Genomic DNA, 25,099 nt, shown 5'->3' with positions numbered 1-25,099 from the left:
AAAGTGCAGGACTGTTTTATGGCCCTAATCCTCTAAATTCATGCATTATTGAAGATGACAAAGAAGTGACCTGGTTTTTGTTTCACCAAAGGTGACCAGTGGTGGAAAATACTTAAGTAAACTTAAACTGTATTACTAATCACTTATTAAAGTAACATCTAAGACATTTGTACTTTACCTGAGTAAAGGTTAAATAATAATAGTTATTCAATTAGTACTCTTACTCAAATGCATTTCCATGGAAGAAAAAACCTACACTTTTTACTCCTTAACAAATCTAAGCTTACAACCAAAATACTTAGCTTTTTCATAGCTATTTCATTTTCTGTATATTTCAACTGTATTTCAGTCATGACAACTCTCGGAATGAATTTAACAGCTTTTATTGATGGAAATGAAGTGTAGGTAGGATTGGTCTTGGTGGACTAGATCTGCTACACTGCTGCTGCTGAGCAAGTACGAAGACTTGCTCTGTTAGACATGTTAGGACGTAGAGATAAGAGAACCATGCTGCTGCTGCAAAAGGTACAGTAGGAGGTACGCCCCCCAAAACAAGCGGACAGGCTGTACTGAAATACTACCCATGACCCACCCTCCCGACTATGCAGACCTGACCACCAAGACTTGTGTACTGCCGCTGCTCCGAGGTACCCGAGTGTGTACAACTATGTGTGCCTGGGCCTGCTTTGCCAAATGGCTTAACTCTACTGAACTGATCCTAGGCGTGTGTGACAAAATCTAGTGACCTAACTGACTAGGTGTGCCTGGACCGGCGAGCCCAGAACTTATTTAGTTGTGACCCAAAGGCCTCTTTTTTTTTTAACAGCTTTTATTGATGGAAATGAAGTGTAGGTAGGATTGGTCTTGGTGAAGTAGATCTGCTACGCTGCTGCTGCTGCTGAGCAAGTACAAAGACTTGCTCTGTTAGACATGTTCAGGCGTAGAGATAAGAGAACCATGCTGCTGCTGTGAAAGGTACAGAAGGAGGAAACCCCCTGTAGCAGATCTATACGGTGGTGCTGGGGAGGAGGAGGGTAGAATGAGAATACTGAATCTTAGTGCGCGCCGAGGCTGTGCCCGGCGAGTTAGTCGGGATAATAAAGGGTTACCTAGATAGAGAAGCATGGCTGATAGGCTGCGGCATCGGCGTTGAGGGAACCAATCAGCACACAGATAGAGTTTCGTGGCTGAACTAGACATTTATTTACTATAAATAGAACATCGACTCAAATTTATGCTAGTTTGCTCAAGGACTGTCTACTAGTGGTTGGATTTTTTTAACATGAGAAATCATTAGAAAACTTTAAAAACTTAAAGTTTAGAAAACCTTACAAAAGTTAAAAACATTTACATGTGAAGACATTTTCCTGAATGACTTTCTTCCATTTAAGTATTTTTCAATCCTTTTTCCAGCCCTGATTGTGACCCTGATGCTATTCAGCAAAGTTTATTTAATGGCAAAAAAATGAATTATTGTTTGACTGTTTGGATTGTTGTTGCTGTCTGCTATCAACAAATCTGTGATTGTTCTTAGGCAGTATTGCAAAGGATTATGGGTCAAAGTGTTCATAATAGAGGGTGCTTATAAGCACTCTTTTGAACACTGCACCACTGGTTTCCAGTTTTGTCCACAAAGTGCTGCAGTTCAACAGGAGTCAAATAGTTAATTAAACAGGTGGAAACAGTTATGGTTCCTATTTGGCTGTGCAAAAGAAGTTAAAATGTGCAGCCATGCCAGACCATTGTTGTTAAGATTGAAGACCCCTGCTCTACACTTTACACCCAGCACTGAAGTACATGACAGGATGTTAGACTGAGGAATGACTCTCAGTAAAATTGCATTATTAGCATTATAAATCATGCTAATAACCCATGTTACATTCTCCCTGGTTCTCCAACAGGCACGCAGAGTTTTTACCTCGAGCACACAGATGATATCTTGTGCCTCACCGTCAATCAACACCCCAAATATCAAAACATCATTGCTACAGGCCAGATCGGTACGTTTTCTCTTAATGAAATTCATAAACCAAACTCACTTATGGTTGTATGGCTTCTGTGAGTCATTATCATTCACTTTGGTTGAAGGGTGCACAAGTTTCTTTTATACTTTTGTTAGTTTTGTTTAACCACTTGACCTGCCTCATCCCTGAAGCACCTTCTCATTGCTTTTTTTTCTTTGGCCGCATTCTCATTCGCTCACCTACACCTCACCACTCAGGCGAGATCACTGATCTGCCAGGTAAGGCACTGAAATTGCAGCTCCCATAATGCACCACAGCCTGCTGTCCTTCACCTGAAAAAAAAAAGCTCCCTCGTGAAGCTCCTTGTGTACCATTGTGCTTTTTGTGTGTGTCTATCCTGTCTCTGTAATATCCGTTTTCTAATCTTAGCCTTAAGGAATCTCTGCCACTATTTCTAAACCATAACATAGCAAAGGTCTTGTGTCTTCCAATTGTTCATATCAGGCTGTGTTTATTTCGTCTTGCCTTTTAGCCTGGTGCAATGAGTCATTCTGTGTTCCATGTTTTTGCTATAACTCAACTTTTATCTACCATAACTGTCCTGTATTCATTCCAGAGTAACTCATGCATTGATTTTACAGTTCATTTTCCTGATTGAGGTACCTCCAAAGAAGCATTATGAAACTTTAGGAATAAATAAGGAATCAGACACTTGGGGTTTTGCTGGTATAGGAAAATAATGTTTTCCTGTTTGTGCCTGTGTGTGTAGGCTTAGCCCCCTCCATCCATGTGTGGGATGCAATGAGTAAGCAGACCCTATCAGTGCTCCGCTGCTCCCATGCTAAAGGAGTTGGCTATGTCAACTTCAGTGCCACCGGCAAGCTGCTGCTGTCTCTTGGAGTAGATCCAGAGCACACCATCACCGTGTGGCGCTGGCAGGAAGGTGTGTGTGTATGTGTGTGTGTGTGTTAGTGCCTGATAATAGCAACACAATAAAATACATTTTTTTGCAGCACAAACTTTTATGGACTAACTTCAACAAGCATGAAAAAATAATTCTGAAAAATGATCTATACAAGACAGAGATTATTTTTTTAACGAGACTAACAAGATGAAACAAAAATCACTATCATTTTTATTTTGTTGTTCTTTGTTTCTGATGATACAACCAAATGTTCAGACTTTCACATCAAAAAAATTATGATGTTATGGAATTAAAGTGTATATTTTACATGGTTTATGGATACACTGTCACTTAAAATCAAAATATTAATTAAAACCCTGATGTCAAAGTTGGACTTTAAGACTTTTGAGCCAGTGGGTGAAATAATATGGATGTTCCTCCTTTGAATGCTGAGAAAAATGACTTGGAAACAGGGCAATAATCAGTACTAGGAAGGCACCAAAATTTTGGCCACCAGAAATTTTCTGTTGAACGCAGCAATTTAGGGCAGAAAATTAAAAATTCAGAAAACTAAAAAAAAAACAATGAAGTGGCCAATTTAACCATTTACAAATATTTGTAATGGTAATAAAAATAAGAAAGTGATTAAAAATACTGTTTTTTAATGTTGTTGTATACAGTATTTAAAACTATGCTATTATTATAAGGCATATTATTCGATTAGTATTACATAGTGTAATTATTCTATAAAATTTATGTAATTTATTTATTTATAGGTATTGTCCTAATATTTTCCTATAATTTCCTAAATTTCTTTGCAGTTTTATTATTATTACATTTTATTCAGGCAAATAAAAAAAAATTAAAAAAAGATTTTCAGCCCAGTGTGTCCTGAATTTTGGTTTCAGTTTCAGGAAGAATTTTCATTTCAATGCATCAGTAATCAACTGATTTTGCAAACAACATTTAATATTTTATCATTAATCATCATGTCAGCTAAGGAAATGTCTATGTGTGGACTATTTAATATTTAAAATTATATTATAGGAAATAAGTTTCTCAATGATTGATATATAATTCAGTATGAAGAGAATTAATAAAAATCTGCCTCAACATCTACCTCAAGACATGACAAACTCTTGAAAATTGGTTATACAAAGTTAGTTTTGATAAAAAAATATAAAAAGAGTATTTGTAATTCTTTTTTGCATGTGGTGATGAGACCATCAGGGCTAAACACTCAGTATCCCTGCATAGCAATTCAGTTATGTTTAGCTAAAAGCTTCCTGTCTTATCTCTACATCACATCACTGTCCTGCATTTACTCCTGACTTCCGTGTGCTTGCTGATGAATTCACCATGTTTTCTGCTGATCCTGCAGGAACTAAAGTGAGCAGTAAGGCCGGACACTCGGATCGCATCTTCGTGGTGGAGTTCAGGCCAGATTCGGACACGCAGTTTGTGTCTGTTGGGATCAAACACATCAAGTTTTGGATGCTGGTTGGAGGCTCGCTGCTGTATAAGAAGGGTGTGATTGGAGCAGTGGAGGAGGCCAGAATGCAGACTATGCTGTCTGTGGCTTTCGGTGCTGTAAGTGACACACAACACTGCTGACACATACAATACAGAACAATAATCACACTGAAGAAGTGTGTTTATATAGTAACAGTACATGTTACTATATAACCAGAAGAAAACCACTAAAAGAAGACTTTGACTAATAAATTAAGGAATAAAGCACAATAGGGTGTGCTGTTATCGGAAAATAATCAAGGATGGTCTGTTGTGGTGAAGCAGAGTTACTGTTACCAGTCCAAAGTTGATCATTTTCCAATAACAGCACATCCTGAAGTGTTTTATTCATCTTATGCCACAGCAGTTTGCCAACATCGGGGTGACAAAGAATTACAATTACAGTTTTTTTGTTTATTAAAAAAATGGCAGGTCATACTTTTTAATGTTTAATGTTGTGAAACATCCGCAAAATGAATTAGTTCTCGTTCTATTCCTTCGCTTTCTCTTGAAGTGAATAAAACAAAAGAAAATATGCACAATGTTCCCAAAAAACACAACATCCTCTGTCCTGAAGACTTTCCCATGTCTGAAAACGTAAAGGTACAGCTTTATCTCAGATTGTTACAAAGCCCTGACACTGGAAACTCTTATCAAATATGTTTAATAAACATCTTCAGTCAGCTACACTAACCCGGTAGCTCTAGTGCAAAAAGTAAAGAGGCAAATTTCAGACATCAACATGTCTCAGCTGATTCAGTACTTTTGGAGAATGCGATGTGTTGCGATGAATCAGTTTTTGCTCCTACGTTAGATGCATTTATTGATTTAACACAGACTGTGGCTGTGTGTGTATGTGTGTGTGTGTGATGTAGAATAACCTGACCTTTACTGGCGCCATCAACGGAGACGTGTATGTCTGGAGGGATCACTTTCTGGTGCGTGTGGTGGCCAAAGCTCACACTGGACCCGTCTTCACCATGTACACCACCCTCAGAGATGGACTTATAGTCACCGGGGGCAAGGAGAGACCGTGAGTACAACTGTGTGTGTGTTTTATATCTCAGGATCGAGATACAATTTCAGTGAGATTGGAGAAGTAGAGAGCATTTTTTTTTTTCATTTTGTAGTACAGTAACATCTGCTGTTTTTTGTTTTTTTTTTAACTTTATTTAAATTTTATAGTAACAATCAGGCTTAATAAATGTGTGTTTTCTGCAGGACTAAAGAGGGCGGAGCAGTGAAGCTGTGGGATCAGGAGATGAAGAGATGTCGGGCATTTCAGCTGGAAACGGGTCTCCCTGTAGAAAGCGTCAGATCTGTTTGCAGAGGAAAGGTTAGAGAGAAGAAAAAAGAGTGAGAGAGAGAGAGAGAGAGAGAGAGAGAGAGAGAGCAATAACCTTCTCCTTAGTTCCAACACATTTCATTAACACTCTTAGGCACTTAATACCCAAAGGCACTGATTTACTAAATATTTGCATGTGTAAAAAAAAAACAGGTCTCAGGAGAATTGTGTCTTTCATATGGCAAATTAGCACGTCTTAGCACGTCTGTGTTTTCCTTAATGAATATTCTTTTCGGGGCGATTCTACCTATGGGTGCCATTAAACCTAAATTAATTCAGGACCTGCAGCCTGAAATTCACTTGAGAAACAAAGACGTGTGAAAATGAATGCAAATGAAGATGATGAGCAGGTATTAAATTTGCAGAAGCCGGTTTCCGCCATTTGAAGACAAACTTATGCATTTACTGCTCAAGTTTTAACAATGAGAACTTTTATCATAATTATGATTAAATATTTTGTATTAGACATTTGACACATTTACATCTACACATCTTCAATTTCAACTGCACAAATGTGATGAATACTAAAATTACAAATTTTTATAGATATCTCATTATCATTATTTTGGGACAGAAGGTCATAATTTTGACAGACTTTCTTCTTGTTATGGCTTTTTGCACTTTTATACCTATTAGTCCAAATCATGCAAAAATATTTTATACTACAAAAATAATTTATACTTTTGGTTCATTTGCATTGTACGTAATTGAACAAACCAAAAACATTTCCTGATGGACATGTGGGAAGGGGCAGAGCTGAAAATGTATTAGTAAAAATATGTTTTATTCATTAGTCAGAAATGAACCGAGAGGATTTCTCTCCTGGCTGGTCTCAGATCAGTGCTATTGCTTTTATTTTTTGTGTAAGCTAGTATAATAAAATGTATTTTATTATATGTTAATTATTACATCATCTAACCTGCTCAGTCTTCTTTTTGTCCCTGCAGCACTGATGTTGTCAAGAAACATTCTGTAATACATTTTTTATACATTTATTGATATACTTTTGTATCTTTAACTAAAATATCTAAAGTTTAATTCATCAGGAGATATTTTAGATCTGAAACTGCCACAGCTATCAAGAAAGTATAACACAGCTTATATGTATAGCCTGATTATATTTTGTTTTTCCCCACCTACTCTGCATGTGATGTCATTTATATAATTATTATTACCCAAAAGTACTGTTTATTTTGGATCTTTTTAAATTAGGGCATTTTGCTATTTTTCCATTTTTAAATATTCGTTCTTTCCTTTTTTTTTTTTTCTTTATTTTAACCAACAATTCAAATAATTCTTTTAGAGATGTACTAAAAGTGAGGTTTGTATCATCCAGAAGTTGAAGAATAAGATCTTGATTTTTTGTTTAAAGGGGAAAATCTTGGTGGGAACAAAGGATGGAGAGATCATAGAGGTGGGAGAGAAGAACGCTGCATCCAACACACTGATAAATGGACACACACAGGGGCGCATCTGGGGTCTGGCCACACACCCCTGCAAAGATCTCTTCATCTCAGCCAGTGATGATGGAACCATCCGTATCTGGGATTTAGCAGACAAGGTAATGCAGCTCAGGGAGCATATTTGACTTTTTTAAAAAAATAAATAAATAAACTTCTGACATCACTTGTCTTTTTTTCAAGAAACTTCTGAACAAGGTGAGCTTGGGTCACCCGGCCAAGTGCACAGCGTTCAGTCCTAACGGAGAGATGGTGTCCATCGGCATGGAGAATGGAGAGTTTATCGTCCTGCTTGTCAACTCGCTCACTGTGTGGGGCAAGAAAAGAGACCGCAGTGTGGCCATTCAGGACATACGGTTAGGACACACACACACAAACACACACACACACACACACACACACACAAAACCACAATACAGTACGTACGTCTCTAAAAGGAGACATTTATTCACTGTTTATGTAAGGAGTCTCCAGTGTTAGTGCTTTGTAATAGTCAGTAAATTTTCCACCTAGGATTTTTCACTTTCTAGTTTCTCAGTAACATGACTAGCTCTGTTTTTTTTCTTATTATTAACTTCAAGAGAGAAAAAAAGAGAGGCTGGTGAGGGGAAAGACTGTTTATAGCTGCTATAAAGTGATAACTAGAACTAACTTGTTTCACAGACAACATTAAATGTAACTGTAAATGAATAAAAACTAGTCATTTTTTAATAAATAAAAAAATGTTAGAATGGGCAAATTGCTATGGTATAAGAGGAATAAAATCTTCCATGCTGTTATGAGAAAATAATCAGTGCCAGTCATTTTTTTGTTCTCTTCCATTTTTTTTTTGACCAACTTCTGTCCTGTGTGTGTTTGCAGATTCAGTCCTGATAATCGGCTCTTGGCCGTGGGCTCTGTGGAGAGCGCTGTAGATTTCTATGACCTGACGCTCGGCCCCGCCCTCAACCGCATCGGCTACTGCAAAGACATCCCCGGCTTTGTCATCCAGCTCGACTTCTCCGCCGACAGCAAGTTCATAGCGGTCCGTGACAGTGTAACTTACAAAATGCGTCTGTATAGTAATTCCTAATTTGTTCTTTCTTTCCGTAGGTCAGCCTTCTTTACACCAATTCAGGACGTACTTCTGTGAGCACATAACACTTTCTCGCAGAATAGTGAGAAAAGGTCAAATAACTTTAGGGTTATCCCATATAATCCTGTGGGAGATTAGGGCATGAAGGATGAAGGTTTTTAATCTGAATCAGTGGTTTAAATCAAATGAAAAACAGATCCTGCACTGATCCAGTGCAGTCCTTAATACTGCATGTTTTCCAGAATGTAGAAGTTGAAATTTAAAAAAAAAATAACAGTGGGATTAAATAGCAGAATGTCACATTTAAGTTTAATGGTACTTCCGTCTTTATAGGGTGAACCATTTTACCTTGTTATAGGATATACCCTCATTTGAATTTGTTATATATATATGGATAAACTGGAAAATAGATCTTTTCCCCCGTTTTTCATTCAAAAACAAGGGTGATGCAAATTTTTGCATTCAACAGTAGCGTAATGGTATGGTGGGGGCCATTTTCATGGTGCAAGCTGAAGTTTTGAGGCATGTGGTAGCATGAGCTGTTTAGATATTTTACATTTTATTCTGCTGTTGCTGTCAAAAGTCCCATCACTACAGGCAGGTAAGTCAGCCGTACGTCAACATCTTTCCCATTTCACACACTAGATGTTATGCATTCTTTTTTCTTTCCTCATTCCATTGCTGTAGAGGTGCAGGTTAACCTTCAACTTTTCAGGAGGCACCAGCTTTTTAATGTACGTCTCAGTAAACTGAAATGTGTTCTGTTTAAAAGCAGTTCTTTATGGTTTAAAGCATTCTTTATGTGTCTAGTACTGCTTATATAAATTTATTGGCAGTCGCTGAACAAACAAATGTGAGTTCTGTGAGTGGCACAACCAAAAAGTGTCATCACCCTTATCACTGGGAGATTGCTAGTTCAAATCCTAATGATGCATGACCTTGAGTTTTCTGTGGCGTTTGTCATTAGCTGTGATCTCTGAGTGGGAGGAATGGCATTACAGTTCCTCCTCGGTCATTCATATCAACACAAACAATCATGGGGTACTGTGAGGTCATGTATGTGGAAGAGGGCAGATAGCACTTTCCTCCAAGTGTGTTATGCTACCCTGTGATGCAGCATGATGTAGTTTGAAAAGATTGATTTAAATGTGCTGTTGTTCCTCTCCAGGTTTCTACAGGAAGCTATAAGCGTCAGGTGCATGAGGTCCCTAGTGGGAAGATAGTGACCGAGCAGGCCTTTGCTGATAGAATCACCTGGGCCACCTGGACCAGGTAACACACTCCGAACACACAGTGTGTACGGTGTGTAGATCATATTCATTCTGCTTGGGAAAATATACAGCATTCAGGAAAATTTGTGTTGATTTTGCTTAAAACTCTAGTTTTATTGTAGATAGATGAATTATAAAATAGAGGTTAATTTTTCTTTTTCCCTAATTAAAAATCATGGGGGTACAAACTTTTGAACTTCCCACTTGCTAGTGTAAGCAGAGGATTAACGTATTAGGTTGTGATCTCTGTCTTTCTTGCAACTCAGCACCAGTGTGAAAGAACGCCTGCCCATGTTTCTTTAAATGAACCAAATGAAGTGTTGTTGATCGTCACTGTGCTTGTCCCTCAGTGTTCTCGGTGATGAGGTGTTGGGTGTTTGGCCACGAAATGCTGACAAGGCTGATGTGAACTGTGCCTGTGTGTCTCATGCTGGACTCAACGTGGTCACCGGAGACGACTTTGGCCTCGTCAAGCTCTTTGACTTCCCTTGCTCTGAGAAATTTGTAAGTACAGTTAGGGATACAAACATTTTGTCCTGTTCAAATCAAAGTGACCTGTTAATTTTTTTTTTACTAAAAAAAAATCAAACAATATAAAAAAAATCATTTTCCACAATTTGTTACTTCTTGGTATCTTGGTCATTTTAAAATAAAGTGTACAGCTATATTAAGATGTGGCTTGGCTCACTGGGACATTCACTACTGTAGCAGTGAATAGACCATATCATTTTTACTTTTATTTAAAATATGGAAATAAAAGATTTTGTAAGCTTAAATAAAGCATAAATAAATTACAATGAGCATGGAAATAAAATTTATTTGAATTAAATTAAAAATAATAAGAATCTCAAGTAAAAGAATGTTAAAAAAAACAATGACATTAAACACTCCAGTCAGAATAAATTGAATGTGTATAATAAATACCTTAAAAACAGGAAAAATAATAAAATATGATACTTATGTCTAAATATAGTAATTAAATTAAAATGTAAATTAAAATGATGAATTGCGACCAGACTATTTTTTTGTGTGTCTTCTGTACATTATTCCACTTACAGTTACTGAGCTTATCTAGCCAGTGATGTATTTATTGCTCCTGTAAATTAATCATGTGAAGAAGTATGTTACATTAAAAAGGTTAAATGAAGTTAGCGCTGTGTACCTCAGGACTGACAAACTACTGTTCATTCTTTTCTGTCTTTCATTCCCAGGCCAAACACAAACGCTACTTTGGCCACTCGGCTCACGTGACCAACATTCGCTTCTCCTACGATGACAAATACGTGATAAGCGTTGGAGGCAACGACTGCAGGTGAGCTGAAGATAACCGAGTCTGATGCACAAATTAGCACTTCAGAGACTCAAGTACTTGTACAAGTAAATTATATTATAATTAAGATATTAGTGTAGGATTAAGCAGAGTGAAATGTGAGTAAAGGAGCTGATATAGACAGACTGGATAAGAGATTTATTAACTAAATGTGTATACAAAAACAAGGACCTTGTAATTTTTTACAATAAAATTTTAAGATCCCCCAAAACTTGTTTTACAGCAAAAAAATAGGCAACAGAAAAAGTCCCCAAATCCCCAATATTTTTAGCCTCATACAAAAAAAATTAGAAACACCCCAAACTCTATACCCCCTGCACTTGCATATTGGTAAATTATTGGCTCTTATACCATAACACTGTTGAATTCCTGATTCTGATTAGTCAGAAGGTGTTGATTAATTTTCTATCACAGCAGCACTGACAGTAGTCAGACCGCAGGTTTATGTTAATGTGCTCATTTTAATACAGTGTGTTATAGTTTCTATAGTAACATCTCATTCACAGGGACTCCACATAATCTAAGGCTAATGATAAATGGATTTTAAAAACTTGCTGTTATGTAACAAAGGAAAACCGTATAATTGTTGATATGGTGAAGCTTTCTGTAAGGAGACATTTATTTAACATTTATAGAAGGAGACTCCAGTGACTTCTTATGCTTTTCAGTTTCCCTGTAACATGACACACAAAAGCCACGTTTTTTGTCCTATTAACGTTAAAGGGGGTGGATGGAGGCTGGTGAGGGAACGGCTGTTTATAGCTGCTATAATAAGTGATAGCAGGAACCAACTTGTTTCATGGATGCTCCACAACATTAAATGTAACTATAAAAAGTATGACTTTTTTTAGTAACTAAAAACATTGTAATCACTGGTAAATTGTTGTTGTTCAGCACTTGTTGTTTTTGGATTAATCAACTCCGTGGTGGTGACAGTAACTCTTCTTCACTTCGAACTGAACACAATACCCCATGTTTGATTATTTTACTATTTAACAGCACACCCCCAGGTGTTTCAGTCCTTAATTAGTGCACAATTAGTGAACTTTCAAAGAGGTATGCCTTTAATTTCACGTGGGTGAGCAGTTATGAAAATTTGGGCCCTTAAAATATGGTCTGATGTTTTTACTCTCTCTTTCTCAGTGTGTTTGTGTGGCGATGCCTGTGATGGGATCTGACCAACAGCAGAGGAGAAACGTTTCCGGAGCATCTCCTCCTCTGTACCTCTAGTAAATAAATGCTGCACACCTTCTAATGCTGCATCTGATCAATGAAGGTTATGAACTTGGACTGGAACTTCAGCTGATCTTGCTGTCGTTCTGAACCAGAAAAAATGTTTCATCACCATTCTGTGTAAAAAAATATATATATAAATAAAGTGCAATGTTTACGTGCTCATGTACTTTCATAAACATGGAGTTAAAAAAAACATACTAATCATGCCAATATTTAAATAGATAAATGTATTATTTTTTGGTTGACATTGAGTGCCTTAAACACACTGTTGCTGAGTTGCGCCCACGTACATGATTTAATGATGCATATCTGGTGCTATATGGGACATGTTCGATTTTAGGGCTTTGAATGGTCTGTAAAACTTCATCACATTATGCAAACTGTTCATTTTTTTTTTACTTTATATTTTGTACATTATTGTATCTAGTTACACTCTCTAGCTCTTCCTCTGATGTAATATTTATCCAAAAAAAAAAAGAAAAGAAAAAATCCTCGGGACTCAGGAGCCTGTTATGGCATAAGCACTGTAACGGAAAATTTGTAGATGTTTTTCGACGTGTGCTATTTTTGTTAAAAGATCCGATTTATTTTTACGTGTGTACGTATTAACGTATGAAGTATGCAACTCAATTGGTCACTTAAAAAAAAGCAAAAAACTCCAAACTTAGTAGGAAATTGGTGTAACGACGTTTTGTGTATTGCGATGCGCAGTTTGTAGCCAATGGTGTGATGGCAAATGTGTCTGTTGTGTACAGATATCCAAAATAATATCTGTAATGTGTCTCTGTTTTTGTATTGTATGTCAAGATAGAGCTAAATGTACCTGAAAGCTATAAAATGCATGATTTTGACATTGTGTCATGTTCTAATGTTATAGATGAGTGAATGGTATTAATGGAAACAAAAAAATATATTTATTATACAATTAAATGAAAAAGATTTATGAAACCCCATAATATGTCATGTTTTATTGCATTACAGGCCATTCTCAAAGGCAAACATGCAGCTCCATGTGCTACCTGTAGATGGAGGTGTATAAAAAAAGCTCTATTTGATCACTGGGATTTTGTCTTGGGCCTGTTTTGTTTTTAACACATTCTTGATGACTTCCCCTGGAGGTTTCCCTTTTAAGAGCTTTATATACTAGGAGCCTTTACTACATCCTGTCAGATGTACTTTACTGAGTATAACTGAAAATTAATACTTGGACTTTTTAGGACCCACTTTTTTAAAAAGTAAAAAACATGTGAAGGTGCACTTCATCATGTTATACACTGATGTAAACACACAACATCATGTGAGCAATATGGCATCACATGCGGAAATAAATTATTCATGGGAGAAAATCACATCTGAAAAATAAAATCACATGAAAAATTAACAAGCGAAAATAAATCAAATGAATCATTTGTAAAAAAAAAAAAAATGTTTAAAAAATTATGTGAATATAAGTCAATCGTGTGAAAAGTTCATGACAATAAGTGAATCGTGGGGGGATCATATGAAAATTAATCATGAGGAGAATATACACATTTGAAAATAAATTGTTCTTCTTTCAGCTGCTCCCATTAGGGGTCATCATAGCAGATCATTTGTCCACGTATTTTGATTTGGCACAGTTTTTATGTTGGATGCCCTTCCTGACACAACCCTCCAGGCTTGGGGCAGGCACTGGGAGTGCACCGTCATGTGCAACCCCAGTGGCTGGTGTTGGTCCCCTGGGCAGGAATTGAACCTGGGTCACAGCGGTGAGAGTATCATGGCCTAACCACTAGTCCTCCAGGGACCCCACATTTGAAAATAAATTAATCTTGTAAAAAAAAAATATCGTAAAAAGTGAAAAATGAGTAAAATGTGGAAGTAATCACATGTAAAAAAATTAATAAAGTGGGGAGAAAAATCATGTGGGAAAATATCATCATGTGGAAGAATTAAATAAAAGGGTGGTGTAAAAATCCCATTTGAAAAACAAATCTCAATTATTTTCTGTAAACCAGTGGAGTGGTTTTTCCACTTCATGCAGGTTAAGACAGGGTAACAATATGAATTCAAGCTGCTTAAGAGAGAACTTGCTATGTGGCTCAATGCCAAAGCTCATCAGCACTGTGTAAAGGTTCACAGGAGCAGCAGGTGCAAGTGTACAGAAGCAACTACTGAACCTTGCGTGACACCTCGCTGCTGCTCAAGCTCTCTGCCAGTGACAATTTGAACATGTCCATCACATCCTGTTCTACTGACATCTGATATTCACTGCACAAAGATTGGGGATTACGCCACGCCACACTCAACATTCCTGTAAACACCCACATGTGAGTGTGTGTGTTCCTTTTGACATTGTTCATACAACAAACCATTATTAATTATAAACAGTTTCAATCACCAGCATTCCACATTCTTCAGTTGTGTTAACGGAAAAAAAACAACCTGACTGGTTTGCATAGCAAACCTTTAATCAACGTGTGATATTTTATCAGTGAAATTTCATCGATATGCTGGTCCATTTTCATTTTGGCGAAAGCTGTTCTATTACCCACAATGCTGTTTGACTACCTGTTGATAGTGGTGCAGTGGGACTTATCCTTGGATTCATCTTTTCCTAAAGAGAGTGATGCAGTAGCAGCACTTAAGCTCTGTCAAGATCTCTCTTCCTCATTTGTACACTCTGCTAAAACAGATCTGCTTGTAAAGCTTCAACTTTCATTCAGGGACCATGGTCAATGCCATCATCATTCTGGGACTTTGAGATTGTAATGGAAGATCAGCCTGTGAGGGGTTTTAACAATGCTCTCTAGGGCTCAGAAGCAGGAACTCTACCCGGTGAGCCACCAACAGAGACAGAAAAGGACCCACCTGCAGAGCAAGCCCAAGGATTCACTAAAAGTTCAGGCACACTAGAAGTTGATTGTGAGTATGCTCGATTTGTGTTCTCGGGGTCAGTAGGCTTGGGCAGCTCTACAGCCATTTCTGCAACTGGCTGAGCAGGTTCTGCATCATTCTAAGCAACTGCAGTTGTGACAGGATCTGCTGCAAGACCCACTCATGGCTGCCTATAGTTCAATTCAATTCAATTTTATTTGTATAGCACTTTTAACAATGAGATTTGTCTCAAAGCAACTTTACAGAACATAAGAAACAAAAAGCATGCAAACAGAAACAAAAACATGCAAACAGTCCTAGATGTTAGACAAAATTATCCCTAGTGAGCAAGCCTGAGGCGACTGTGGTGACTGTGGCAAGGAAAAACTCCCTTAGATGATATGAGGAAGAAACCTTGAGAGGAACCAGACTCAAAAGGGAACCCATCCTCATTTGGGTGACACTGGAGAGTGTGATATGAACAATGTCCTTTCTGCATTTATGTATAGTCATGTAGAATTTTATGTGTATATTAATTTGGAGGTTGTTGTCTTGCTCAAAGTCCACATAGGGTTGGCAGCGATGCTTTGAATACCCAAATCCTCACGAGGCAGAAACCGGCTGGAGCTGGTCCATCTCTGGATGCCTCAGGATCCTCGTAGGGTTGGCCTCTGTCTACTGGAGCTGGCACAATCTCTATGTGCCTCGGGATGGGTAGAAGAAGGGAAACAAGTGGAAAGGAAGTGCGCTTACTAATTGGGGCTCTCTTTAACTGCTCAAGCTCTGCCGGGTCCATGTTAATCATGGCTTAATCTTGCTGTAATGGGAGGCACCCACATGCAGGATTTGAACTCTGGTCTTCAGGGATCGGGGCAAGAATTTAACCCAGTGAGCCTCTCAAAGAGACAGAGATGGACCCAAGGGCAGAGCAAGCCAAGACCCTGGGCCAAGACTAGAATTTTTAAAACATGCATGTATATATACACACACACACTTACTGAGAGCTTAGCAAGATCGAGAGTTTGCTAGAGAAGCCAGAGAAATTACCAAGATGTACCCAGAAGAATATTACCAGCACTTACCAGCTGAGACTTGCCCACTAACACATAGCAAGAGCAACTCAAGACTGAGCAGCGAGTGAGTGGAGAGCTCTGCTTAAATCGACCAAGGCACAGGTGATGCTGATTGCCACTAATTATAATTAAGATGGTGCTCTCTGGCCCCCTGTAGTGATAGCACAAGGCCAAGCCGACTGTCCCCTTACAGTTCTTAACTGTTGAACTTTGCTGGAAAATGATGAGTGATTAAAGAAGCTCTTGCTCTTTTGTTTTTAGGAGCTAACCTGAGTGCTAAACCTGACTGCTATCCCTTGCTTTTGAGATTGTTTACTTTTTTCTCCTATTAAATGCCATGGTAATTGCCCTAGCAATAACAAGGTCCCTGGGTGCCATCAGTGCAGCACACAACTGCTAACTTCTCATGGAAAATACAGCACCAACCAAGAAATTAGCAACAAAGTCACTACATACATCACAAATATTTCAACAAAAACATATTTAATGTGTTTCAGGGTGGACTTTTAAAATGGATCAGCATTTTGCCTGCTATGATGGCTATTTCTAAAAAGAGGAAGACTGCACTCAAACAACACAGCCTTATTTATGAAAATAAAAGATAAATCAGTTCCATCCCATTCTTAAACCTGCGCTTAGAGCTCAAGACCCATCTGGCCAGTCGAAGTGAAAATGCTGAGAGAGGCGTATCTGGAACATAGTTTCCAAGAACAGGGGTGCTCGAGTGGTTCTCTCCCACCTGCCTCTACCTGCTTTAGATGCATGAAAGACTTCTGGGATATTTATTCAGCAAACAGAAATCTCTGCTATGATGTTTGTCAATACACAAAATGAACAGCTGCATCTGAAAAATTGGAACAAGGGAAAAAAAGAGAAGTTTGAATTGTGTGTGTGAGTGTGAGGGAGTGAGCATGTCGTGAAGTTTTTCTCTGAAATATTTATCAAACCTGTGCTGGTAAATGTTTGACATTTGTTATTAGAGCTTAATTCCTACAGATAATAATGGATTCAGAGGAATAAGCATTACTCTGAGACAGGGGTTCCCCTACAATTATCCAATCAGAAAAAAAAAACATCCTGTGGGCGGAAGCACCTTCTGGTTGAGAGAGGTCAGAGGAGAACGTCAAGACTGGTTTGAGCTGACAGATAGGTTTTGGTAACTCAAATAACCACTCTTTACAACTATGGTGAGCAGAAAAGCATCTCACGACCTTGAGGAGGATGGGCTACAACAATAGGAGACCACATCAGGTTCCGCTCCTGTCAGCTACAGTGAGCACACGTTCACCAAAATTTGAAGCTGAAGCCTGGTGTTTTTTAAATCTTTAACTGCCTAGTTTCATTGAGCATGTTGCCCCGTCATTGCTTTGGTACATTAAGCCACATTGTTGTTTTTTTTCACATTAATCATTTTAGATTCACTGTTTTGGGCATAATCTCCACCACTGCAACAAAATTAGAAAATCACCACCACCATAGCTATGATTAACTTTTAGAACCATGGCTCTGCAGGTTGTAAATATGACAAATCATCTTTTTTTCATCTATTGTGAATATTGTGAAGTTGTGAATATACTCTTGTTAGCCAGTTCTTGCATGATTGAATAAAAAAAGTCATTCTTCTCTTTCTTTGCTTATTCTTTTTCAATCCTCATGCTCCTCACATACTCCCCTCTCATGTCCAGCTCTCATCATGGCTTAGTGGTCCTTTGATTAAAACCTCTGCCCGGAGTGATGGGACATATGGCCTCAGATCTGTGCAGTGAGATTACTGCAGGCTCCAGCGTCATGAAATTGCTACCACATAATGCTTTCTCCTCACGTCCTCAGGCACACACTCGCATTCTACAGAGCTGAGAAAAGCCCAAAACACAGCCAGACGGTTCCTCAAAAATATGTGGCTTTAGAGCATGTGTTAAAACTGTAATCAGCAACCTGTAGCATTCAAGCTAACTCTGTTTTCTGGCTCTGTCTCACCATCAGGCTGCTGGGGGGGTTTATTATCTAGTGCTGATGTAGCTTTCTTTTGCAATTCATGAATAATGGACCTTGCAGACATAGACATATTTGATGAAATAAGATTAAAATGCAAGCTAATAGTCAGAGGGGCTAGTGATTCAACTTTATTCAAGTGAAGTTTCCTAATTAGAACTTCATCAGTTACTTCATTAGTGACACATAAGCTACAATTCCACATCATCTCATTACTAGATACAAATATGTTTTGCTAAGTATTTTTTTTTTTTAATTCTCGGTACACACACAGTCATATAAAAATTCAAAATCACTCAACATATTTATCTTTATACATTATTCTTCATATGAAGCATTGAGATTTGCCTGAAAAAGTGGCTGGGAAACAGATCCGTTTCAAAACGAACAAGGGGCTGAAACAATTCACTGTACACACACACACACACACACACACACACACATACACACACAGAGAGAGAGAGAGAGAGAGAGAGAGAGGAAAACTTTTCTGCCCTGTTTCCCTGTAGTTGAACCCTGTTACCTGAACCCAGTGATCTAATTAGTGTGATGGTCCGCCGGTGGGGTCGAGGCTGTGGGTCGTCACGCAGCATATCTGCTAAGATCAGGTTTAAATTATTCATCCGACACAAGTACTTTTTAAACTTTTATTTGAGTCATTTCCTCTTGTGGTTATTTATTAGCAACCTACTGCCCAGTGGCAGTGGATGCATCCTAACCTAAAAAAAATGAAGGTTCCACACTCCACTTATACCCAAACCCTCGGGGTGTGCTGTTATAGGAAAATATTAACTACGGGGCAGTGAGATGTGACCTTTACACAGCACTGACACTGGAGACTCCTTCCAGAAATGTTAAATAAATGTGTAATTCCAAAACAATTCACCACATAAAACAATTAGAGGTTTTACTTTGTTAAATAACAGCACTTTTTTAATCTGTTAAATATTAGTTTTGGATGTGGAGGGATTTGTAGCTGCATCACTGCTACACCAGCTCTGTGTAGTGTCAGCTACAAGGCAAATCACAGGTTTATATTAAAGCATGCATTCTAAAACCTTATCGTTTCTATAGCAACAGCTCATATTCAGAGAATTGCATGCCACGCGCTCCACATAAACAGATTAAAAACCATGATATGGTGAAATGTTCTGTGAAGAGATGTTTATTTACCATTTATTGTCCTCAGTCTTCAGTGTCAGCTCTCTGTAACAGTCAGTGGTAAAGCTGTAGCTTTAAATTATTATTTTTTTTTTTTGAAAGACAGAGCTTTATTTTGCATTTTTTGTCTTATTAACTTCAAGAGAGAGAAAAAAAAGAGACTGGAGAGGGAATGACTGTTTAGAGCTGCTATAATTTAAGTGATAACAGCAACTAACAGACAACATTAAATGGAAGTATAAACAGATAAAAATTGTGATAAAATAAATATGATGTATGATGTGTTAAAAGATAAAATGTATAATGTGTTGTTCATTAATAAATAAAAAAAAATTTTAATTGTTGGCAAATTGCTGTGATATAAGAGGAGTAAAACACTTCGGGACATGCTTTTATAGGAAAATAATCAACAGAAACTCCACTTCACATTGGGCTTTATCACAGTACCCCATTGTTGATTATTTTCCTATAAGAGCATGCCTCAAAATGTTATTCCTTACTTTATGGTTGGTGAACAATACATTTGATTCACTGTAAAATGGGGCCTATGTGGCTAACTTTGAGATGGTTTGTATTTGTAATTTTCTTCGTGCAAATTGTTCAACCATCAGTTATACAGGTTGGGTTAAACATCTTTAACATGCTCAGAAAAGAGAACTGAGCAACTCATGAGCCACAGACAGAACCTGGTTTTCAATCAAATGGCACACTTCACTTATAATCCCGCTTTTCTGGAAGAGGATGGGGTTTGACTCTGGTTCCTCTTAATCTTTCTTTCTCTCGTCTCAGGGAGTTTTTCTTCACCACTGTCACCTCCGGCTTGTTTGTTAGGAATCTAAATCTACATCCAGATTTCTGTAAAGCTGCATTGTGACAAGGCTTATTTTTAAATGCACTATATAAATAAAATTGAATAAGGTTTACTTGCTGATGCATATAAAAAAAACAATGTATTTGATTGTGTATTTAAAATACAGTCGACATAGAACCAGGACCTGATGGAAAAAAAAAAATATAGGAGAGGTGTGCACTACTCTCTGAATGAGCTGTTCCACTTCAGTGTGTTAGCATTCCTGAAGTAAAGCACTGTTTTTCTTATATGCTGCTCCATTGAAGCCTTCTCAGGAGTGTCTCTTTATGTGCTACAGGAAGTAGGTTGAACAAAACCCTGAAGGCATTGAGGGAAAATATGTGCTTGCTTGCATGGCAGATCTTATACGTCTTATAATCCAGTAAGAATGGAACTGAAGTTGGGAGTTTGGTTAATAATTGTGTAGGACATAAGTTCTGAGTGCCCTATTCATACGCAGGAAATGGTCTAGTCTTATTCTCAGTATCACCTCACATGTGTTTGTGTCTGTGACTATGAGTTTGATAAGCCTCATGCCACATAACATCTGGAATTCCAGAATCAACATAATACTTTTGTAAATGTTTGGAAATCATGAAACGGAAACTGATTAGCATCCCTTATGGAAAAATCATATACATTCCGCACGTGATCATACAGTACGTGATATTACTCACGTGTATATTTGCGTAATAGTCCAACATGATCAAAAAGTGTATTTAAACATTTTGATTGCACATGTAAATTTTAAGTATGCCATCATGTGAATAAGGACCATAGGTTGTACTTGTGAAAAAAAATGAATGAATCATGAAAAAATTAATAAATTGTAAAAACAAGTGCGGTGAAAATAAATAAATCCTGTACAAAACACATGTAAAATAAATGTATTGTGAAGAAAATCGCCTAAAATAAATGAATGGTGAAAAATCACATGTAAAAGTGAATGAATTGTGTGTAAAAATCAGCTAGCTACATCAGCTATGAGAATAGCAAAGCCATGTTAATTGTTCAACATCTCTGACAATCACACTTAAATCTTGTTAGCATAGTGGTGCTGCAGACAGTTGCCTTAGCAGGCTAGCTGGCTAATGCTAACTAGGCAGGGCCAGAGTGGCCACAGTCTGTCTTTCTTTCTTTCTTTCTTTCTTTCTTCCTTCTTTCTTTCTTTCTTTCTTTCTTTACATTCTTGACTCATTTAAACACATGAATGTAGATGGTACAAAAGTAAAACTTTCTTTTTCTTTCTTTCTTTCTTTCTTTCACATTAATTCTTAATTTATTTTTATTTCTTTCTTTCTACAGATGCAACCATGTACATAATTATACAAGAGTTCCAGTCCACTAATTTGATTGGACAAGGGATGTTCCAAGAGTGCTTATATTTCGTATAACCGCACTGGGACGTTTCACTGTGTGTATCACTCCACTCATCTGTGTTTGCCAAATAAAAGTAACAATTCTAGCAACAGTCCCACTGAAAATGTTGCTACGGTAGGGTTAGCGACATCATCAGTGGCAAATGATACATTTTTCATGAATATAACTTTTGACTTAAAATCTGAAAGCACATCAGAGGAAGATGAAAAGAAAGAAGGGAAGACAATTTCACCGGAATGTACAAATCATTGTGAGCTAGCTAGCTAGCTAGCCAGCTAGCCGACAGGCTATCGATGAGTGTGGCTATTTTGGGATCTATTTACGTTCACAGAGTAAAAATAATCAAATTATTTGGCCATATTGTGTCAGAATGTCAGTTACTCAATATTATTTTCTTATTTATAAAACTGTATAAAAGCAATATCACACTCACAATTGTGCTGTTCTACTGAATACCTGAATATTCTGCCTACGGCCGAATCACAGCCGTATTTTCAGTATTTTCAGTATTTTCTGCACTCTTGCTTGTGTGATATTGTAATTATATGCCACCACTTTCCCATCATAAAAGCTGGAAATGCCACTGCATGTGTACGTGTATGTACGTGTGTGTGTGTGCATGTGTGTGTGGGTGTGTGTGTGGGTGTGTGTGTGTGAGCGAGTGTGTGCATGTTTATATACATGTACATGCATGTGTGTACATCAAAGAAAAGAAAAGCCAATAAAAAGTCAGCACATGCCATCCTACTGATATGGCAGGAATTCTAGTAGGACAGAAAATAAACATCTAACTGTAAGCAGTGTGTCTGTCATGGTCATGTGAAGCTTTAAAGCTGCTCTTATCAGCTCTTAGAGAGAAGAAGAATGTAGAAAGAGCAGGAGCAGATAAGTATGGACGGAAAACCAACAAGGCATTAAATCACTTAAACAAATGAAATGTAGATGAAAATTTCAAACAAAAACACAGATGCACAAACTGACTCGTATGACACAATGACACAAAGAGTACAACTTTCTTTCTTTCTTTCTTTCTTTACTCGTTTAAAAAATGTAATATAGATGATTTTAGACAAAAATTCACATGCACAAACTAACTCTATGTTTGACAATGACACAGAGTACAACTTTCTTTCTTTCTTTCTTGACTCATTTGAACAAATAAAATTTAGATGAAGATTTCAGCAAAAAACACAGATGCGCAGATAGACTTTATGTATGACAATAATGCAAAGAGTACAACTTCTTTCTTTCTTTCTTTCTTTCTTGATTCATTTAAACAAATGAAATGTAGATGAAGATGAAAACACAAATCCACAAACTGACTTTGTGTATGATGCAATGACAGAGTACTTCTTTCTTTCTTTCTTATTTATTTATTTATTTATTTATTGAAGCATTCAAATGAAGATGAAGATTTTTTAAAATGCAAAAACTGACTCTATGTATGACGCAAAGAGTACAACTTCCTTTCTTTCTTTCTTGATTCATTTAAACAAAAATTAGATTAATTTAGATGAAGATTTCAGACCAAAAAACACAGATGCGAAGACTGACTTTATGTACGACACAATGATGTAAAGAGTACAACTTTCTTTCGTTCTTTCTTTCCTTCTTCCTTGATTCATTTAAATAAATGAAGTAGAGATGAAGATTTCAGATGAAAACACAAATGCACAAACTGACTTTATGTATGACACAATGGCACAGAGTACTTCTTTCTTTCTTTCTTTCTTCCTTCCCTCCTTTTTCCTTGATTCATTTAAACATTCAAATGAAGACAATTTTTTTTAAAAATGCACAAACTGACTCTACGTAAGACGCAATGACACTAAGAGTACAACTTTCTTTCTTCCTTGACTCATTTAAACAGGTGAAACATAGATGGAGATTTCAGATGAAAAACCAGACACACCAACTGACTCTGTGTTTGTCATAAAGGCAGAAAGTGCACAAGCTACAAAGAGTAATTGAAGGACTTGTGGACTGCATTTCAAAGGTCTGTATCAAATTCAATCAGGCTCAGCCACTCAGCGTGTGTGTGTGTGTGAGTGTGTGTGTTGTGTGTGTGTGTGTGTGTGTGTGTGTAGAACTCAGCACAAACAACCCCTCTCAGAAAATCACACAGGCAATATGTTCCAATCTCAGCTGGCAGCTGCTGTGGTTAAAACGCATGGAGATTAAGAAGGACTTTGATATAGCGAAGGTTATACAGAGAGCTCAACCTCTCACCCCTCTTTCCTCTCCTCCCTCATCCCTCCTTCACGCCTACCCTCATCCTTCTCTATCCTCTCCTCCCCTCACCACTCTCTTCTCTCTTCCCCTCAACCCTCTCTCCTCTCATCCCTCTCTTCTTTCCTCCCCTCACCCCCTCTCCTCTCCTTCCCTCACACCTCTCACCTCTCCTGCCCTCACCACTCTCTCCTCTCCTCCTTGGTCCTCTCCTTCCCTCATCCCTCTCTCCTCTCCTCCCCTCACCACTCTCTCCTCTCCTCCTCTCATCACTCTCTTCTCTCTTCCCCTCAACCCTCTCTCCTCTCCTCCCTCTCTTCTTTCCTCCCCTCACCCCCTCTCCTCTCCTTCCCTCACACCTCTCACCTCTCCTGCCCTCACCACTCTCTCCTCTCCTCCTTGGTCCTCTCCTTCCCTCATCCCTCTCTCCTCTCGTCCTTCGTCCTCTCCTTCGCTCACACCTCTCACCTCTCCTGCCCTCACCACTCTCTCCTCTCCTCCATCGTCCTCTCCTTCCCTCATCCCTCTCTCCTCTCCTCCCTTCACCACTCTCTCCTCTCCTCCCTCGTCACTCTCTTCTTTCCTCCCTCATCCTCTCTAAACTCCTCCCCTCACCACTCTTTCCTCTCCTCCTCTCATCACTCTCTTCTTTCCTCCTTCATCCCTCTCTTCTCCTCCTCTCAACACTTTCTCCTCTCCTCCCCTCATCCCTCTCGCCTCTCATCCCATGCAGCCTTTTTCCACCACTCGTCCTGCAGAGAGGAATGAATGCTACAACACTTAAACCAGCTGAAAGTTTCTTTCTCAGTGTGCTCGTGTCACTCTGTTTAATCTGAAGAGAGTTCAGGAATAAAATAAAAACTGTTTACAGAGTGACACATTGCTGCAGATTTTCTTCTACTCAGTTTACTATCTGCTTTGAGCCTGTGTGTATGTGGACTCTGAGGCTGAACACACGTCTCTCTCCCTTTCTCTCTCTCTCTCTCTCTCACACACACACACACACACACTAATTCCCTTCTTTCTTTGTTTTTTTTTTTGGATTTTATTTCTTTCATCCTTTGGTGTTCATTCTTGGTCTTTCTTTCTTTCTTAAGAAAGAATACATAATGTGTATGTTGAAAATGTCTTCAAAAAGCCTCATAATATACTACACTATATGGCCAATAGTATGTGGACATCTGACCATCACAGCCATATGTGGTTTTGCCCCAAACCTTTGCCTCAAATTCAAAAGTACACAATTCTATACAATGTCTTTGCATGCTTTAGATTCAGGATTTCCCTTCACTGGAACTAAGAGGCTGAAACCTGTTCCAGCATGACAATGCCCCTGTGCACAAACAAGCTCCATGAAGACATGGTGTGTGAAGGTTGGAGTAGAAGAACTCGAGTGTCCTGCACAGAGCCCTGACCTCAACCCCACTGAACACCTTTGGGATGAACTGGAACATCGACTGA

General features: G+C 38.2%; 1 protein-coding gene across 1 annotated transcript in view; it reads left to right on the top strand.

Annotated features, from left to right (window-relative positions):
- Nucleotides 1-13,043, top strand: part of eml6 (EMAP like 6) — a 49,732-nt gene extending 36,689 nt beyond the window's left edge. Inside the window, exons 31-42 of the mRNA XM_034308420.2 lie at nucleotides 1,902-2,000; nucleotides 2,734-2,907; nucleotides 4,250-4,458; nucleotides 5,256-5,413; nucleotides 5,602-5,716; nucleotides 7,098-7,286; nucleotides 7,369-7,541; nucleotides 8,047-8,209; nucleotides 9,429-9,532; nucleotides 9,882-10,035; nucleotides 10,743-10,843; nucleotides 12,005-13,043. Of these exons, the coding sequence (XP_034164311.1) occupies nucleotides 1,902-2,000; nucleotides 2,734-2,907; nucleotides 4,250-4,458; nucleotides 5,256-5,413; nucleotides 5,602-5,716; nucleotides 7,098-7,286; nucleotides 7,369-7,541; nucleotides 8,047-8,209; nucleotides 9,429-9,532; nucleotides 9,882-10,035; nucleotides 10,743-10,843; nucleotides 12,005-12,029 (1,664 nt within the window). The 3' untranslated portion in view covers nucleotides 12,030-13,043. The remainder of the gene's footprint in view (nucleotides 1-1,901; nucleotides 2,001-2,733; nucleotides 2,908-4,249; nucleotides 4,459-5,255; nucleotides 5,414-5,601; nucleotides 5,717-7,097; nucleotides 7,287-7,368; nucleotides 7,542-8,046; nucleotides 8,210-9,428; nucleotides 9,533-9,881; nucleotides 10,036-10,742; nucleotides 10,844-12,004) is intronic.
- Nucleotides 13,044-25,099: the final 12,056 nt, after the last annotated feature.

Source organism: Pangasianodon hypophthalmus, chromosome 11 (assembly GCF_027358585.1).
Source record: "Pangasianodon hypophthalmus isolate fPanHyp1 chromosome 11, fPanHyp1.pri, whole genome shotgun sequence".
Taxonomy (NCBI): Eukaryota; Metazoa; Chordata; class Actinopteri; order Siluriformes; family Pangasiidae; genus Pangasianodon; species Pangasianodon hypophthalmus.
Note: the sequence above shows the minus strand (reverse complement) of the source record. Positions and strands in the feature narration are given on the sequence as shown.